This window comes from Zingiber officinale, chromosome 7A, assembly GCF_018446385.1.
Source record: "Zingiber officinale cultivar Zhangliang chromosome 7A, Zo_v1.1, whole genome shotgun sequence".
Taxonomy (NCBI): domain Eukaryota; kingdom Viridiplantae; phylum Streptophyta; class Magnoliopsida; order Zingiberales; family Zingiberaceae; genus Zingiber; species Zingiber officinale.
The window spans coordinates 114613743-114633424 of NC_055998.1; the positions used below are offsets into that span (position 1 = coordinate 114613743).

The window sequence follows — 19682 nt, forward strand, 5'->3', positions numbered from 1 at the left end:
GCCGCCGCGTCCACATGTCGCAGAACGTCGCCGGCTGGAGCCTCCACAAAACGGAGGGACGGATCAAGCACTTCCACTACCACGGCACCGTCGCCGACCGCTGCGACCCATGCAGGGAGTTCGTCAACGCCTCCGGAGTCGCCTACAACGGCACCCACTACGTCCTCGACGACACCCTGCGACGCGCCACTGGCGCCGCGAGGAGGTTCGAGCTGAAGATGATCGGGTCGAGGCTGGCGCGAACTCGGCGGTGACTCCGGCTGCTGACACGCAATGGCAGTCGTCCTTGTACGACGGCCTCAGCTCACGGTGCATGCACGAGTGGATGGCTCACCATGCGCAGCTCTTCGGCCAGTGGTCATATTTCATGTTACATGATGTCAACAGGAGGGTGCAAGTTGGGGTTGGGATTCAATCAAAGTTTCACATTGGAAAGATTTGGTAAAGATCATGGGGTTAAAAGGATGCATGATATCTCCATTGGCAAGGCCTTTTGGGGAGAGCCCAAGAGTAAAGCCATGAGAGCTTAGTGTTGGTGCGGGTAGCACTAACGGTCTAACCCAGGTTTTGATGAATGACAAATAGGTTAAGTTAGTTGTGTTGTTGTCTGACACTTTGATCAAGTGTGCAGGAAAAGTCCAGCTAGGTCGACGGGCTGACCGGATAGCTGGCGAGAAGTCCAAGCGGGTCGACGGGCTGACCGGATAGCTGGCGAGAAGTCCAAGCGGGTCGACGGGCTGACCGGACGCTTGGCGAGAAGTCCAGACGGGTCGACGGGCTGACCGGACGTCTGGCAGGTAAGTGAGGTAAGTCACTGGAGGGGAGTGACTGTGAGGACGCGTTCCCGGGAAGGGGACATTAGGCGTCGATCCGGCTTAGATCCATTTCGGATATCTAAGTCGAGATCGTGACTAGATTCCGGTCTCGGAAAGACGGAATCTAAGTCATACTCTTGATGCTAATTTTTATTACTTAGCGTATCTGTAAAAATGTGCTAACAAACTGTGCTGCAGGGTTTATTTGCCTCGGACTAACACTGTTTTGCAGGTAGGGAACAGTGAGGGTCCGGGCGCCCGGAAGTCCGGGCGCCTGGAAGGGATCCAGGCGCCCGGAGGCAAATTTTATCCCAGGACGACGTTGACACTTGGAGCATGCTGGTTGGGAGTGTTACGTCACACTCCAGGCGCCCGGAAGGGATCCAGGCGCCCGGAAGGGATCCAGGCGCCCGGAGCAGCATATAAAAGAAGCCCCAGGCAGGAGCTTCAACACATCAGTCTTCTGAGAACTCTGAGTCCAATCACTCTGCTGCTCTGCGCTCCAACAACGTTCACAAAGCTCCGACGACTCACTCCAGCTCTCTTTTTAATTCATTGTTTGTCGGTTAGCTTTGTTTTCTTTCTTTTCATTAGCAATATTTGTACGTAAATTGTAATTATCCGAATTGCTAGTGAATTGCCCAACGAAGGTACTCAAGGAGTACGGGCCTTCGAGTAGGAGTCGTCACAGGCTCCGAACGAAGTAAAAATCAACCGTGTTCATTTCTTTACTTCCTTACTTTTCCGCTGCGTTTTAACTCGAGATTTTCGAATCGATATTCCCCCCCCCCCCCCCCCTCTATCGAATCTAACGGTCTTACACTTAGGCCCAAAGTGGACAAGGCTATGGTCTGATTGAGCCATGTGGGTACAATATTGACCTCGAACAAAGAAAGAGGACCAGACACCAGGCAGAAAATCCTAGGTCGGGTGGACCGAGAGGCAATATTGACCTCGAACAAAGAAAGAGGACCAGACACCAGGCAGGAAGTCCTAGGTTATAATCCCACATTGAAAATACATGGGAAAGATCATGAGTTTGTAAGAGGAAAGATATCTCCATTGGCATGAGACCTTTTGGGGAGAACCCGAGAGCAAAGTCATAAGGGTCTAGGCCCAAAGTGTACAATATCATGCCATTGTGGAGATATTTTGACATCCTTTGGGCACAACAGTACACCCGACCATGAGGGAGAGGTGTTGCAGCCATGTATGGAAATGGGGGTGGTGATGCTACAGGATGTGAGGGAGCAGGAGCACTTCGACGGCTACTACCACAACCAATTCCTGATCATGAACGATTGCTTGCATAGGTATAGGTTCACGGTCGAGTGGATATTCTTCTTCGACGTCAACGAGTTCATCTACTTGTCGGCCAAAACCAACCTCGCATCCTTGCTCACATCCATTGAAATCGAAGGCTACTTGCAGTTCACCATGGATCAGATGCCCATGTTGAACAGGCTATGTCGAGCGAGTGACTACGAGAAGACTGTAAGGCAAAATCCTGCTCATTTCCTCATCGAATTAACTTTCATCAATCAAAATTTGATTCATCCTAATTAATTTGATTCTTCAAAAGTATTGATATGGTATGTTATAAGCGGGTCCAAAGGTGATATGACGGTCAAAGTTAAGATAAAGTAGCGGTCAAAGTCAGGATGATATGGTGATCAGAGTTAGAGCATATACAGCTAAACGAGTCACCCTCGACCAGGTTTAGCCCCTCAGTGCTATGGCCTTTAGTATGAAGTCGTTCAGATTTAAGAGTCGGTCGACTCAAGAACTAGTCAGACATAAGAGACCGCACTTACTATCAAGGTAACTAACATAAAGTCGGCTGACCACAAAGCTGGTCAAATTTAGGGGACCCAACTTCTCATTTGTTAAGCATAGGTCTCTCAGCATATGGTCGGTCCACCCTAAAGCATATCGGACTTAAAGGACTTGCACTCCACTTATTGCCAAGATATACAAAATAAACTCAGTCGATCTTAATGCACCGATCGTATATCGGACATCTCATCCTTCAAAGGAAGTCTCCCAACATATAATCAAATGAACTAAGATCCGGTCGGACTTATAAGAGCCAAGGCGCTCAACATACAATCATTTAGCATTACAATATCTCCCAGCATATAGCCAGCTGTCACAAGAGTCGTTCAGTCTTACGAGGCATAGTCCCTCATTTCTCAACTCTCTATTACTACCAAAATACTTAGCATGATAAGGTAACACTCAACATATCGCCGATCGGATATTTATAACGTCGGTCGGGCGTTCATATAGTCAATCAGATATAAGGCCAGTCGAATTTTCTCCAGGGAACAATCATGTCAGAGAATCACAACAATCTATCAGAAAATAATGAATACTAGTCAAGCAGTTTTCATCATTATGGCAAAAGTTACAAAAGACTATTCATATATGTGTAATGGAAGATTACTCGGACGATGACTATACATCTTCCAAACTGTACACCTTCCATTACCTGACATCTTTTGACAGCAAATATGTCATGTTGTCTCATAATTGCGAAGATTATTAGAGGTGATATAAAAAGAGGTTTTCTTCGTTAGCGAGGTACGCAAAAAAACGTCCCCGCGCTTTACAATTACGCACTCGCATCTACTATTCATCTTTTCCACTTTTCGCTCAACCACGGTATTGACTTGGAGAGTCGGAGGGCTTACGCCAAGGACTCCCTGGTTCTCGTCCTAACATTTTGTTTGCTCTTTCGAGTATGTGCAGAAAGACACTGAAAGGAGTGTCAGGCGTCATCGTTTCTCCCTAGCATAGTCATCTCTCGATCAACAGAGAGTCGCGTATCCAATACATCATCTCCATCGCTTTCAGACATAATCAAATATCATTTCAGAGATTTACAGGACTAATCCTTCTTTTGTTGATCTTTCTTCCTCTTGATTACTCATCCAAATAAGATTGCACCGAAGAAGGTGGTGAAGGAACTACTGCCATTTGTTATCTCCATCTGAATTAACTTCCATAGGGATCTTCATCGATCTCCTTATCGAGAATAGAAAAAATCAATCAGTGGTTGCTCTGCAAATGCAAGTAATTTGTTTTAATTCTGGTGATGATGAAGGATGTGTGGGGTGTGGAGAAGCTGGTGTACCGTGATGCGAAGAGAGTCCCGAGGAGGGACCGAAAGTACGCCGTCTGGCCGCTAGCCGCGTTCGCCGCCGGCGTCCACATGTCGCAGAACATCGCCGGCCGGAGCCTCCACAAAACAGAGGGACGGATCAAGTACTTCCACTACCACGGCACCATCGCCGACCGCCGCCACCCATGCAGGGAGTTCGCCAATCCCTCCGGAGTCGCCTACAACGGCACCCACTAAGTCCTCGACGACACCCTGCGACGCGCCACTGGCGCCGCGAGGAGGTTCGAGCTGAAGATGATCAGATCGAGGCTGGCGCACTCTCGGCAGCGACTCCGGCCGCCGACACGCAATGAACATGCGGCCTTTTATTCTTTTCTTTGTAATCCAACAAGAACGTAGTTAAGCCTAATAGCTAAAATTATTAAATTATCTTTAGAATTACTGGAGAATAAAGCAGTTAGCACACATACATATTAAAGATAAATCACAATAAATTACTACCAATTAAGACTAAAACTCTGAGAACTACGTATTAGTTAATTTAGCATGGTCATATACAAATTCCAATTGATAATTTTTCATATTTTTAAAAATCATCCATCAGAAAACTAATTAAGGTCATTATTAGTAGAATAACCAGTATTGTGCTATTCCATTCACCTGATTCTTACTGAATCAGTTACATAAAAAGGATTTTCAGATGATAAATTTATCTTTACAAACAATTAGTCATATTTAAACTTGAGAGTCCCTAAATTTTGCAAAGCAGATAGCTTAATGAGAGAAACAAGTATTCCTTTTCTTTCCCTTGAACTAGTAGTATCTTTAGGCGTCCAATTTCAAAAGCCTTTTACATTCTGGAGTAGCCTCTGTAATCTTCATATTGCTCCATGAACTCATCATTGAACTTCTTGAAACTGCTCATGATAGAAGGCATGTCTTCCTCAGACGGCAAGATGGTGGTCCTTAGATGGAAAACCCTGTCGCGAAGGTAAGGGTGTGTAAATTACAGGAAAACAATCATGCGAACCAAGTAAATTTCGATGAAGTTTAAACATCACACAAACTTCTTTGGGATCAGTGACTCATAGTTCAACTTGGCTATTGACAAACTCAAGAAAACGATAGAATAAGCATAGAAGATGGTTCGATAATATATACCCTTCTTTTTGGCCGAAGCCTGAGCCTGGCACTGTGGAGATTCCTGTTGCTTCCAAGAGCTTGAGGCAATAGAAAACATCAGGAGCCTTGCCAGCCCTTTGAGCAGTTTCAATAGCTTTTGGAGGTAAACGTATTTGTGGAAATGAATACATGGCTCCTAAATCATTCCTTTGGCATTAGCGGCAATATAGTTTGCGCAAATTAAGGTGGTAAATACAGACATGTTGAAAGAATTTGAGTAATAGTACCTTCTGTAAAATTGCAAACAACATTTCTGCAACTATTAAACCCATCCGTCATTATATGGGCTCTTTTCCTCAGGGACTCGAGGATTGCCTTGCTGGACGCACCATGATGAAAAAACACTATTAGACACTACATTAGTACAGCCATGTAACAGTCAGAATCCCTAATCAAAATTAGTTGTAGATAGTAGATAACACAGTAAAATTTAAGTTTGGTTTTGATAAAAATTTCATACGATATGAACAAGAGTTACGTGCATATGTACTTGAAGATGAATCAAGAATATCTTCAAACTAGAAGAAGCGAGATGGTCTTGGAACCAATTGCTTTACAAATATTCATACCTTTCTGCAACGAACTTCAGATAAGAGATATCTCCTGGTTTGGGGGGATTAACCATCAGGCCCAACTGAAAAAATAGAAGCAACATATGCAATAAGAGGGTGTGCTTTCATGGAACGAAGTCGAACATAAGCTTAAACTTACAAAGATCTGGCCAGGAACATTTGGACTCAGTGATACTGATGCAACCTTGTAGATCTCATCTACAGACTGCCAAAGATTTCAGCATGTGAAACATTGTCCAGAATTTTAAATATCATGGAGCAAAATTAGCAGAAGATTCTGATACACAGACAAAGATGGAGAGCTTATGACCTTGTTAACTAAATGAGAAAAAAATAATTAGCTGCTCAGTAACATGTAATGTACATTCTGATTAAATATGTATACTGACTTATCATAGAGCTGCAGTGATAATGGGTTCCTACTTAGTTGCTTTAGAGCATCCACAATGCATATTGTTATAACGCCTACCACCTCTTTAAAAAGCATGGAGTGTACCACATCACCGTTATAACAACATATCTCCTTCACCCACATTCCTTTTAACATTAACGCTCATTATTTATGAGTCTCACATTCCACTCAATCATCTTAAAATTCTATCATATTAAATAAATATATTTTAAAATATTTAAATTATTATTGTTATTTTTAATAATAATCTTACTTTTAAAAAAATAGCCGTTAAAAAATAGCCATTAAAAAACTAACCGTTTTATTCAATTTTAAATTTTAAAATTTATAACTTTTTAATAAATAAAATAAAAAAAATAAACATGGGATGGGCCAGCACTGGCCCACCACCCCACCTTTGCTTGAAGGGGTGTTATAACACCCTTTACAATGCTTTGAACAGCAAAGGGGTGTTATAACACCCCCATTAACATCTGCATTGGAGGTGCTCTAAACTAAATGATCTATTTGATAAATTTTAAAATTCTGAATACCTTATTCTTCTATGAGATGCAAAAGCATATAGAACTAAAGACTATCAGGTATTCATTTTTTTTAATGAAAGCAAACCAAGAAATCATTGAAATGATTATGTAATTAATCATTTACTCAATCTATACTATCTTGGCAAGGCGTAGAAATTGGATTACATTTTTACACTCTAAGAACAATCTTGTGGTATTAATAAGCCAAACCTATTAAAAATAGAGATAGTAAGTTGTTCATGCAATTTCAAGAAGTAAATGGCCAGTAGTTTTGTGGATGTTTTAGTAAAACACTAAACAGTAAATTCATGCAATATATCCTTCACATGTAATATATGCCAAAAGTAAAGATTAGCAACAAATGAGAGAGAATGTAACCTTAGCAGGAAGGTTAGTCATTTCAAAGTATCCTCCACGCTGACCACATTCTCCCCAGTATCCTTTCGACACAGTGTGGAAAGACACAAGTTGAACCTCTTTGCTAATTGGCAGGCCTATGTCCGCCAATATCTGGAAGTATTGAATTGTTTACAGATCCAAAAAGAACGCAGCCAAACAAATGAACTCACGTAAACATGTTAAGCTTCTTACTTACTTTTCTTGCACTTATGAAGGGCCGCTCATCCTGATATATGTTTTGTTGATAAACTTCATCAGCAAGCAGGACCAAGTTTTCTTGATAACAAAATTTCAACACTTCTCTTAGATTGGCTTCACTTAAGCATTGCCCAGTGGGGTTTCCAGGATTTATAATAACCATAGCTCGAACCTGTGTAGATATAAGGATACGAAATACTAAGGCTAAGTGAAAGGCATCACACATGAGATTACTATGCTAAAGATAGTATCAAAACTAGATGATAGCAATCTCAATTCAAACAGAAGCTAAACAGAGAGAAATTGGTCCTTGAAAGATGCCATTCTTAACAAAGTTGAGTAGTTTATTAGGCATCACTAATATCAAGGGCACGTTTATTTATGTTAAGAGTAAGGTAAATTTTTGTGATCATTTAGAGATAAACTATGAAAATTTATGTAAATTCAATGCACTTACAGTAATTCCTTTTAACCGAGCTTCTGCAACTGATTGGCGGGTATGATTAATGTCAAGCCCCCAGTTAGCCTCCTCGTCTAAATAATATGGCACAAGAGACCCACCATACAAGGATATTGCAGCAGAGTACAGAGGGTATTGCGGAACTGGAACCAAGATCTGCAAATACAGAATCGTTAAATCCTAATCTTATAGCAGAAAACTGCATAAGCAATTGCGTAGCTGAAAATTGTTTACTAAATTTCTATTTTGACTTTTTCTTGAGGAAGAAATTGGATAAGAATCATACACCATCCTTCTCATTTCTGATTATAGTATTCAATATCTGCATAACACCTTTACTGGCTCCATCTGTCAGATATATAAGCTCTGGATCACTGCAGAAGGGTACAGGGAACTCTGCTAAACTTCATATATTATCTACTTTAGTTCAAATACAATTAGTCACTAGGCCGTCATGTGTTACCTAGGATAACCATCACGCCTTTCAATGAACTCTGCAATTTCTTTCCTAATTCCAGGAAGTCCTCGAGAATCACTATATGCACCTGATTGCTCGAAAGAAAGTTGAGATTCTTATCAGAATGATTAAAACAATATTTACTCATCAACATGAAAAAAATAACAAGGCCTGCAGATGATGTTTTGGGTTTGTTGCATATAAAGATACAACTAAAAACCGGAATATGACACAAATGTTATGAAAGGGCCAACATAAAAATTGCTTGGGTTACAAATGCACAAACAAGTACAGAATACATTTCTTTTCCACCTAACCGTTAACAAGAGGAAACAAGTTGCAAAGCAGTTTAGTTTGAGAAACAGACTGCATCAAAAAGGAAAAGGTTGAAGCAGATTGCGAGTTGAAAATTGTAGGAATATGCGAATACCTAAACCACCCGAAGTCAATGAAAGATAATGTTTAGCTCTTGCAATGACATCTGCTGGGAATAAAAGCCCGACATTAGGGTCATCCAATAGAAATGGAGCTTGGCACAATGCTACCACCTGCAGAATAGTATAGCAAAAAAATTACACCATTAAAAAGAGAAATCTAATGGAAAATGTCTCATCATCTCAGGGAGCACAGAGAAGGAGAAATTGCTCCATGTACAAGGAATTTTTGACTTGTGAAGATGATTTTTCTCACTGAGTTCCTCAAGTCAAGCAATAGAGAAGAATGATCAACACTTTGATACAAATAGTTTTTAAGAAGAATAAAGAGAAAATGGAAACCTGACGGGGAAATGTTAGTGGCTTCTGTCCGAGAGCATGAGGGTTCCCGACATTTGTGAAAATAATCTGCAAACAACAACAACAAAAAACCAATCTCATGAAAAGTAAGTCCAACTAGTATCTTGTTTCTTAAGAATAAATTGCAAGGTGAGTGCAGTAGTATAAACTCAAATTCTAATCTCACAAGTGGCATCCCAACAAGTTAACAATAATAAGAATCAAAGGCATACGTGCACTTCATATCTTGTTATAAGCAATAAAGCAAACATATACAGTGCTAAATAACCCAGGAAGATATTTTCAACCAGATAACAAAAATGGAAAAAAACAATCAAAGTCAGATCTTTTAGTAATCGAAATAAGAGTCTCTTTCAACAAAATTTATTCTAACTCAAATCATGTTGTGGCACAATCAACGAAAATTGTGTATGAGAAAGCATCACAACCTTCTTCCCCTCCTTCTGCAACTCCGACGCCCGCAGGTAAAGCTCCCCTCTGACGGCATATGCAACCTTCTTCACATTCTCATTCAGCGACTCGTAGTCCAGCGGCTTCGGCGACATCCTCTTCATAGACAAAACAAAGACTCGTCTCAGTTAGAACCCTAAAGAACCACCAACAAACATTCGAAAACAAATCCTTCGACACGACTAGACATCCAAACGCCGAAAAATCGATACTTCCTTCGATTCGAAACCCTAAAAAAATCCATCAAAATCCTTCCTTTACCCTAAGAATCACAAGTCATTGACATGCGATTGGATTACGCACCTCGAGAATTATGGATGAGAAAGCACCTCCGGGGGCTGTTTTACGACCTAGGCTGGTGCGTCAGTGCTCAAGACAAGCGTTCCAAGTCAGTAATAAAGGGAGAAATAAAAAAGGGGGGCTTTCCTATTAGAAAAAAAAAATTACTTTTTTGTGGATCATCCAGCAGCGGATAACGTGGAAGACAGTGGCCTCTCCTTCCTTTATAATTAACTCCGCTCAGCGTTGTCGTCACGTAGAATTATATATCGTGAATGGATCATGAGTCTCAAGGAGAGAAAAGAGGAGGATAATGCGAGGAAATTGAAATGGAAGCAAGACCACAGATGGGATGGGATGAGATGAGAGAGGTTGCCAGCAGCCCAAATAGTGTGGCGGAGGATGGAAAGAGGAACAACTGGTGGAGAAGCTCGCGAAGGAGACTTGGAGAAGGTGAGGAAAGGGATCCAAAAGCACGTCTACATGGCTATATCTTTGCTCAACACCCTTTTGCACGCAAGCATTGATTTCACTGGGATTACACCTTATTAATTGGAAATTCTACTTTACCTCTACTCAATCCAAACGACTACATGCATAAACTATGCAACTAGTTTGCGATCAATATTCGAATTCAGTAATGGCAATGTTTGAGCAAAAAACAAAAGTGGAACCGTCATCCTAACGGTTCCCTGAGTCTGCCCCTCAAGATTTTAGAGGGAGTAAATCACGGTGACAGTAATGGCAATGTTGAAAATAGGGATAGTGGGATGTGGGAACATGATCCTTGTTCCCCACTATTCATAATGAAAAAGTTCATTATGTCTCTTGTTTATTTCTCTATATAAAGAGGGTGCATCCAAGGATCATTCGTGGATTGGAGATGAGAGAAAGAGGAGAACATCTGAAATGGTGGGATTTAGTTTGTGGAATCGTGGAGGGTTTTCTGATCCTGTGATCGCTCTTCCGATAACGAGTTTTCGTCATTGCCGATTACGGATCTGCGAGAGATCGCTGTAAGTTTTTACCGCTTTAATTTAATTCTTCTTTTATGCATTTAGAATTTATCTACATTGGTATCAAAGCTGTGTTAGTTCTAAATGCATGTACAATCTCTTGTTTAAAATCGATACCCTCTTATATTCTGTCACTCCGATTAATTTTGTTACCTGTCGTAAACATGATGGTAAGATCGTGTCCATGTCGCGATTTGCTTAAATTGCCGACACGATAGGCCTCATAGAACACCCAAAAACAAATTTGTCTCCGATATTGGTCGGTGACCGTGTTCATGGCAACCTCCTGCAGAAGGTTTGCTTCTTTAGTGGACACTGGTGGAAACGATACATGGCCGGCGACAACATTTATGTTGGCCGGCGACATGCTTGAGGTGGCCTCTTGCAATTTCTGCACAGAATTCGTCGTTGTAAGGCTGGCTACGGAGGGGAGGTGATGTGTCGTGATCCGCGCTCGTCACTGTTTGAGCGACGTGCGTGGCTTGAGCGGTGTGAAGACGTGGGTAGTGACGGAAAAATCGGCAGAAGAACAGTTCGTGTAAGAAAATTTTGATTTTAGAAAAAATCAAATATAAAAAAAACCGTGAACAATTAACTTCTCACTTTCCGCATGCAAATATTATGCAAAACAATAGGTATATATATAAAAAAAACATAATAACGTTTTTTTGTTTGGATGGATAAGTTTTACCCTTTTAGAGGAATTAATGTTTATAATAAAAAAAAGTCATGCACAGTTGTTTTCTTATGGTAACATTAATTATATTTACATGTGGTAATTAATTGAATATTAAGTTCAATTAATTCATCATTTATGATAAATGGTCTAAAGTAATTTTGGTCTATTTAGATTCGGTTCAGGTTTAAATCATTAATTGATTTAATTGAACCAATTTGATCCAAACCCGAAATCAATTTGGGTTGATTAATTGGACTTGGACCAAATATGATCAAATGACCAGATTTATTCTAATGGGTTAGATTTGATCAAAACAATTAGATTTGTTCTAATTGGTCGAACTTAACAATATGCATTGGTTTGATCAAACGGACCTGAATTTGATCAATAAGTCTGAAATTGATAGAAATGGACTTAAATTAAAAGTAACAGAACATAGGTATAAAATCTCTGTCCAATTAGATTAGTTCCAATTAAGGACAATGGACCAAGCTTAGAATCTGGATCCCTGATCAATTGATCCAATGGGTCTGACCAATTAGATTAGTTCTAATTGTCGACTTGAACTCCTGAAAATCGAGAAGATTTGTTTTTCTTGATTTATTATGTTGGTACTATTCCTGTATAAATTGAAATAAGTCGGTTTTGTACTAACTAGTCGGTTTTGTACTGACTTATTTTATTTTTAATTTTTCAGATGGCACAGACAATTACCACATTGACTCGTTGTGAAGTGCGACGAAATCATCTCAGGGAGGAGATTCAGGAGATAGAGTATAACTCTACTTATGGAGTCGACGGACACGTTGGACGGCTTGATGATCTGTTTTGGAAACTTGAGTGAGAAGGGTTTCCAGTCCTGGACAGTTATAGAATTTGGACTTTGATGCATTCATTGCCAGAAAATCCAAGGATGATAGCAGACTATATTTGGGGGTGTCATCAAGGACGCGTCACATATTCTGTATTATGTGAAGAACTGCTTCATCATATGACTGAAAAGGATACGGAAGAGTTCGAAGAGGACCCAGAAATGATCGAGGAGGAACCAAAAGAGGATCCAATTGAGGATCCTATAGAGAGTCTTAAAGTTGTCTTGCCTGAGGTTACCCCAACTAAGTCCAAGCTGAGAGGGATTATTTTGGCCACTGCACTAGTGTCTGTCCTAGTGGGAGTAGTAGTTGTCTATCTAGTTTTCTAGGGTTATGTTATTTTCATTATGTATGAACAATGTTAGTCCATTTTATTCATGTTAGTTAGTTATATGTTAATAATATGCAGCATAATTTTATGTTAATGATGTGTTCATTTATTTATATTGTTTGCTTGACATGATACATGATTAGTTCATGATATATTAAATGATTAGTTCATTTAATTAAAGAAATCATGATATATTAAATGATTAGTTCATTTAATTAAAGAATTCATGATATTAAAAATGATTCGTTCATTTGTTGGAATGTATGTAATAGAATTGATTAATATTAATTTGATTGGTCATACGAATGATGAGTGAAAACATAGTTGTCACTTGATTTTGTAAACCAATTCAAAGTAATATTGAGTCAATCATAAATTGTATACATATGATTTACACTGAATACTAAATAATGTGTTTATTTATGATAGATTATGACAACCAAAAACATAATAGCTGAACTCAACAAAGGTGAAAAACTTAATGGGGATAACTATAAGATCTGGCACCTCAGGATACAATATGTACTTGAGGAATAAGAAGTTCTAGAGGCTGTAAATCAGGTTATGGAAGTACCTGTAGATGGTCTCACTACACAACACATACGAGATCTTGATGCCTATAAGGCATGGAAGAAAAGGACTCCACTACAAAGGGCATATTGATTAGTTCAATGGTAGACGGCCTAGCTTTTGAGTATGAGTCGTACCTTTCGGCTCATGAAGTCTGGGTAGCCCTAAAAGAAAATTATAGTGGAGTAAGTTTGAGCAAGCTTCGACAGCTGATAATCAAGTTTGACAGCTACAAAAAGCGTCCGAATGTGTCAATGGTTCAACACCTCAGGGAGATGTCGAACATGATTCGGGAGCTTAAAACTGCTGGTCATGAGTTGACTGATGAACAACAGGTTCAAACAGTTATTCGCTCACTTCCAGATTCTTGGGAGACCATGAAGCAGACCTTAACTCACAGCGAGAGTATTAAGACTTTCACTGACGTCTCACGTCGTGTAGAATTAGAGGCGGAGAGAGTTGAATCCGCAAGGATTTCTGGACAAGCCTATGTGGTTGTAGGTTCTGCTGGATCATATGGATCCAAGAAAAAGAAATGGTTCAAGAAAGGGAAGGAAAAGAAGAGGGAAGCTGCTGGTGTGGGACAGGGCCCAATCAAGAAAATAGTAAAGAAGACTAGAAAGAAACCTAAAAATAAGTTGACTTGTTTTAACTGCGGCAAGAAGGGTCACTTCGCTCGGGAGTGCACTGAGCCGAAAAAGGTAAATATAAGTGTGTCTTCTTTTCAAGAGCATTTTATTGCTGGTTCAGTGTTGTTAGCTTATTCTTATCCTTTGTGGATTATAGATTCGGGAGCAACCAACCATGTATCTTGGGAACGAGTTACATTTGTTGAGTATCGTCGGGTACCAGCTGGCAACAAGTGTATCTATGTGGGAAACAATGCAAGAGTTGAAGTCAAAGGAGTCGACACTTGCAAACTCAACCTCCGTGGTGGTAGAGTTTTGTTTATACATGATGTCCTGTATGCTCTTGAAATTCGACGGAATCTTATTTTCGTTACATGTCTTCTTGATTTAGGGTATTGTATTAATTTTTACAGTCGGTCTGTTGAACTTAAGATTGACTCAGTGTCAATCGGATATGATTTTTTAGCAAATGGTTTTATGGTCTTTGATGTAGAACCAGATGTCAATTATGCTATTGATGGTTGTTTTTCAAACATTGCTCTAACTAGTGATGCAGATATAACTGATGAGGTTTGGCATGCTAGATTAGGACACATAGAACAAGAATGTATGAATCGGTTGTCTAGAGAGGGTCTATTGGGCACTCGGGCTAAGATTCAATTGTCTATATGTGAGCATTGTCTTGCTGGAAAAGCAACTAGGAAACCATTTGGTAAGGCTATTAGATCTGAATCAACATTGCAGTTAATTCATTCAGATATTTGTGGTCCAATGAATGTGAAGGCTAGACATAGAGCTTCCTATTTCATTACATTTATTGATGATTTCTCTAGGTACGGTCATGTGTATTTGATTTCTCACAAATCTGAAGCATTAGATTGCTTCATTCGTTATATGAACGAAGTTGAGAATCAAACGGAACGTAAAGTTAAGACTTTACGCACTAACCGTGGAGGGGAGTATTTATCAGACAGCTGACAATCCTTGGAACTCCACAGCAAAATGGGGTAGCTGAAAGAAGAAATAGGACTCTTCTTAAAATGGTTAGGTCTATGATGGCGCAAGCTAATTTGTCAATCTCCTATTGGGGAGATGCATTATTCACTGCAACCTATATACTTAACAAAGTGCCTTCAAAGTCAGTTTTATCTATCTCATATGAACGTTGGACAGGCAGAAAACCAGATTTAAGTAATCTGAGACCCTGGGGGTCAACTACTTATGTTCATGATAGTTCTCACAAGTATGGAAAACTAGGACCTAGGGGTAAGAAATGTATCTTTATAAGATATCATGAGACCTCCAAAGGTTATATTTTCATAGGTGAGCAACTAGATAGAACTATCTCCAAAATAGACTCAAGAGATGCGACTTTTCTCGAAACAGAGTTCCCAATCAGAAGTGATGTTGATAAAAATATTCCTCTATTTGAGGAGGATGAGATATTATCAAAAAGAGAGGTGTCAAAAGGGATACCTGAGTCTAGTCAACCGAGTGGGAGTGATATGCCGAGTCATGAGTTGATTTCTCAATAGCCCAACTTACGGAGAAGTGTTCGTAAGATCAAACCTAAGAAGAGGTTTGATATTGAGAATGAGGCATTGGTTACACTTCCAATTGACGACGACGAACCTCAATCCATTGAGGAAGTATTGGGATATAGAGTTAGAGAAAAATGGAAAGCTACAATGGTTGAAGAGATGGAGTCCATGATTCATAATCATGTTTGGGACTTAGTCGATCTTCCTCCGGGCCGAAGGGCTATTGGGAATAAGTGGATTCTCAAAATAAAGAGGAAAGCAGATGGATCGATTAACAGATACAAAGCTCGTTTAGTTGCAAAAGGATATACCCAAATGGAGGGTATTGACTTTGAAGAGATATTTTCTCCCGTAGTGAAATTTATATCAATAAGAGTTATTTTGGCCTTTGTGGCACATTATGACTTGGAATTACATCAAATGGATATAAAAACTGCTTTCCTCAACGGTGATCTTGACGAAGAAATCTATATGGTTCAACCAGAAGGTTTTATTGCTGAAGGCCAAGAGCAGAAAGTATGTTGACTTAAAAAGTCTATATATGGGCTAAAGCAAATGTCAAGACAATGGAACATAAGATTTAACGAAGTTGTTTTATCTTATGATTTCGAGATGATCAATGAGGACCATTGTGTTTTCCTGAAAAGGGAAAAAGGAAAGTATGTCATTTTATCATTATATGTTGATGATATGCTGATAGCTGGAAATGACATAGGATATGTGAATGAAATCAAGAAGTGGTTGTCATCACAATTTGATACAACAGATATGGGAGAAACTGAATACATCTTAGGGGTGAAGATCATAAGAGATCGTCCTAAAAGACTTTTGGGTCTATCACAAGAGTCTTATATAAATAAGATGTTACATCATTTTAGCATGTCTAAATGCAACATAGAACATACACCTATTATGAAAGGTACTGTTTTGAACAAGAGTATGTGTCCTAAAACTCCAGAGGAAATAGCTGAGATGAATAAAAAATCATATGTCAGTGCTATTGGTAGTTTGATGTACACTATGTCGTGTACACATCCCGATATCAGCTATCTTGTGGGCTTGGTCAGTTGCTTCCAGTCAAACCCAGGACCGAGACACTGGAAGGCAGTAAAAAGAATATTCAGATATCTGAAGGCGATAACAGATTATTGTCTCTGTTTTCAAGGATCAGATATGAGTCTGAAAAGTTATTCAGATGCAGATTGGGCTGGAGACCTGGATGATAGAAAATCTACATCAGGCTATGCATTCTTGCTGAATGGTGGCGCCATCTCCTGGAACAACAAGAAACAAGCTTGTGTAGCTTTGTCGACTATGGAAGCTGAATATGTGGCATGTTCAATAGTTGTGCAAGAAGCAATCTGGTTGAGAAGGTTTCTGAAGCATCTGAAAATTACTGAGGATAGTGGGAGTCCAGTAACTGTCTACTGTGACAGTCAAGCTGCAATAGTTTTTTCCAAAGATCCCAAATATCATAGCAAAGGCAAGCATATAGAAATTAAATATAATTTTGTAAGGGATATTGTGGCTAAAAAAAAAGTCATCCTTAAGTATGTCCCTACACGTGTTATGCTTGCAGATCCTTTTACTAAGTCAATTACTAAAGAGTCATTTAAAGAACATGTAAAGTCATTGGGACTTCGTAGAATGTAACAGTATTGAAATAACAATCAGACTTTGTGTTATGATTGTGTCATTTGCCATAATTTATTCAGTGTATATGTTGTATTTGTTACATTCATATAAGATCTCGATGAGCATGTTGGCAGGTGGAGATTGATCCACTCACATGGACAATAATCTCTGTTTGTTAAGTACAAATAGGGGTAAGATCATTACTTGTGGAACAACTTATATAGTTGAAGTTAGAGACAGATCCATAAGTTAAGGTCGCCTTGATAATTGTGTCAAGATGAGATCATTTATGTGTTAATAATGATCGAAGTAAATGAACACATCATTTACTGAACCTGTTGAAGGCCAGATTAGAATTCATATGTTGAATTCAGGATTAGACATTAGGTATGTCTAGATCAAAATTTGTACGATGTTATAATTGAGAAAAACATGTTCTCTTTTTAGTAAAAAGAATAACATCGTAATATGTGATTCATACCACATATGCTATTGCGACAATAAAGGTAGTAGGAGAATGGATCCTTGTTTTTTACTATGTGAGATCTTTGAGATTATATGTTAATATCAATTTTTGGCCTTAGTGACTATTTAGTTGTTTACTTGAAGTTTGAATCAGTGTCTGCTACTTTAGCATGTATCCTATGGCTATGGATGATTCGATCTATGAAGCATAACTAGGAAAGTGATTGATTAAAATGAATAAATTTTAGCTAAAAATGAAGATTAAATATATTTACATCTTTTGTTGTTATTCACTGGTTAACCCATTTCTGTTATGTATAGAAATGAATATGAATATTGGATATGGAATATGCTCTTGACATAATGGTCATTATAAGGGATTAGAGATGTTCATATCGATGTACATGAAAATTATTTAATCTGGGTAAATAGTAAGACATAGATATCTTCAAGATAATGGTTGTGTGTCACTTGAAGATTGGATAGATCCTAGATAAAGACTATGTGCCATCAGAAAAATGGTTAAGTGTCATGAAAATTGAATGGATTCTGGATAGAGTCTTTTCATGTTCCATATATCGAAGTCAATAGCATTTAGTCTTGTGTCTTTTAAATTTGATTTATGTTTCCAGGGGCCTCTTTAAAACATGACCCTTTATCTGTAGGCTTTGTTGCTCCTAATTTCTAGTTTATTATTTTGATTCTAAGACTTCTAGATGTGCACTTTACCTTCTTTTTGTAATCTTTAAGGTTTTCAGTATCTGTATTAAGATTTTAATTGAAAACTTGGCCAATTCTGGTCTGATTTGAGATTGTTTGATTTTTCTGACATCATATCAAAATCATAAGATTGATGAGCCAGGAAAGCAATGAAAAAATCAAGGGCAATTGATGGAAAGAGATGGATTAAGTATGAAATCAGGTGGGATTTGAAGAACCAACTGATTTACTGAAAAATTGAACCCAACCAAAAAATGAGGAACACGACTAGTGATGCAGGGTGACCTTGTCTTTGGAAGATAGGAATTGTGTAAAGGCCTCGTTCATCTAACATGTATCTTGTTTGAATTTTTGCTACTTTGTCTTGTTATGTTAGGTGTTAACGTTTAGTTATGTTAGTTGCTACCATTTTACTATAGGAGGTGCTATTTGTTTTTGTTCCAAGCAACTAGGTGTTACCATTTAATCATATAAGACGAATATGTTCGTCCCCAGCGTCCCCGTCAATCTGTCTCAGGGCCAACACGGAGGAGGTAAATCACGGACGACTACTAACCTTTGGAATAATGACTAGCACATAAGGAAGGTATTTATCTCGGCTTTGTCAAGATTCAGTTGTGCAAGATAGTTACCTTTAGTTATATGCTGTCATTCCAGCTAGGGGAGGAAGTTGATGGGTAGTGCGATGATCATTGAACTAACTAATGTTATTTAGAGAGGAATCTTCCTTTAAACATCCTTTCTGGTAATTATGCATCAAGAAGTCATTTAATCATCTTTATATGTTATTCAAATTAGTAGAATCAATTGTTTGATTGGTAAAAGTGAAAATGTAGAACTTCAACCACCTTAAACATTATTTTTATAGACTACGGTGAATCTTTCCTATAATATATTTTTACATTGAACTTGTTCGTGCTACAGCTCCTTTTTCTTTCACTGAAGTTCTCCAAGAAAGGAGGATTAAGCCTTTAATGATGGTAAGATTTACATCTCTTATGTGTGATAAAACGTAATTGTCTACATTGATAAAATTTTATAAGGTGACTGAGATTGCTTTCGGCTTTACAATTTTTTAAAACACTTTTATACTTTTTGTACACCAAGCTGCTAATTGTTACTTGAATATTTGTCTTCATTTATACATAGGACACTATGTTTAGATTTTTCTTCAAACATCTACTTTTGCATGTTGAAGAAAATGCTGGAGTGTTTAATGGCATGGCAAACATTATGATATAGAAGTTATCATACTACTCCCCTCATGTGGAGCCAGAACATGAAGAATATGACACTCTTAATCAGTTCATGATATTTTAATTGGTATTTTTTTATAAGAGTTTAATTAAGCAATTCGTGATGTAAATATAATAGACAACAATTTTGTAAATAGAAAAAAAAATATTTTTTATGTATTGCAAAAGCATTGTCTGTGTAAAAAATGACAAAGCGTTACAAATGCATTGTATTTGAAAAAACCATTATCTTTGCAAAGAACGACAACACTTTTAAAATATTATTTTTGAGCGGATTTTTAATAACAATATTTTTAACAACG

General features: G+C 38.6%; 2 protein-coding genes across 3 annotated transcripts; one reads left to right on the top strand and one right to left on the bottom strand.

Moving 5' to 3' along the window:
* Positions 1-313: 313 nt before the first annotated feature.
* LOC121999628 (galactan beta-1,4-galactosyltransferase GALS3-like) lies at positions 314-4176 on the top strand. The gene is made up of 3 exons (XM_042554284.1): positions 314-420; positions 1991-2309; positions 3922-4176. Exons 1-3 carry the CDS (start codon positions 314-316, stop codon positions 4174-4176), a joined length of 681 nt encoding a protein of 226 aa, XP_042410218.1.
* Positions 4177-4539: 363 nt separating this feature from the next.
* LOC122002097 (glutamate--glyoxylate aminotransferase 2) lies at positions 4540-10067 on the bottom strand. 2 transcript variants are annotated; one of them, XM_042557152.1, is made up of 15 exons: positions 9835-10067; positions 9691-9758; positions 9366-9485; positions 8920-8985; positions 8574-8691; positions 8150-8231; positions 7973-8060; positions 7684-7842; positions 7225-7398; positions 7008-7139; positions 5833-5898; positions 5691-5755; positions 5349-5440; positions 5101-5257; positions 4540-4919 (listed from the first exon to the last, which is right to left on the bottom strand). In XM_042557152.1, the coding sequence occupies exons 3-15, from the start codon at positions 9480-9482 to the stop codon at positions 4790-4792; spliced, it is 1446 nt and encodes a 481-aa protein (XP_042413086.1). In that variant the 5' UTR covers positions 9483-9485; positions 9691-9758; positions 9835-10067; the 3' UTR covers positions 4540-4789. The 2 variants fall into 2 exon arrangements, with proteins under 2 accessions (XP_042413086.1, XP_042413087.1); XM_042557153.1 differs by lacking the exons at positions 9691-9758; positions 9835-10067 and adding an exon at positions 9649-9667.
* Between the last annotated feature and the right edge of the window lie 9615 nt (positions 10068-19682).

Excerpts from the sequence above, each read along its gene's own strand:
- LOC121999628 (XM_042554284.1), top strand. The coding sequence starts at position 314 with ATGCACGAGTGGATGGCTCACCATGCGCAGCTCTTCGGCCAGTGGTCA. Across the intron at positions 421-1,990 it reads GGGGTTGGGATTCAATCAAA|TACACCCGACCATGAGGGAG; the intron begins GTTTCACATTGG and ends TGGGCACAACAG. Across the intron at positions 2,310-3,921 it reads CGAGTGACTACGAGAAGACT|GATGTGTGGGGTGTGGAGAA; the intron begins GTAAGGCAAAAT and ends GTGATGATGAAG.
- LOC122002097 (XM_042557152.1), bottom strand. The coding sequence starts at position 9,482 with ATGTCGCCGAAGCCGCTGGACTACGAGTCGCTGAATGAGAATGTGAAG. Across the intron at positions 8,061-8,149 it reads AGGCGTGATGGTTATCCTAG|TGATCCAGAGCTTATATATC; the intron begins GTAACACATGAC and ends ACCCTTCTGCAG. Across the intron at positions 7,140-7,224 it reads CCTTCATAAGTGCAAGAAAA|ATATTGGCGGACATAGGCCT; the intron begins GTAAGTAAGAAG and ends CAATACTTCCAG.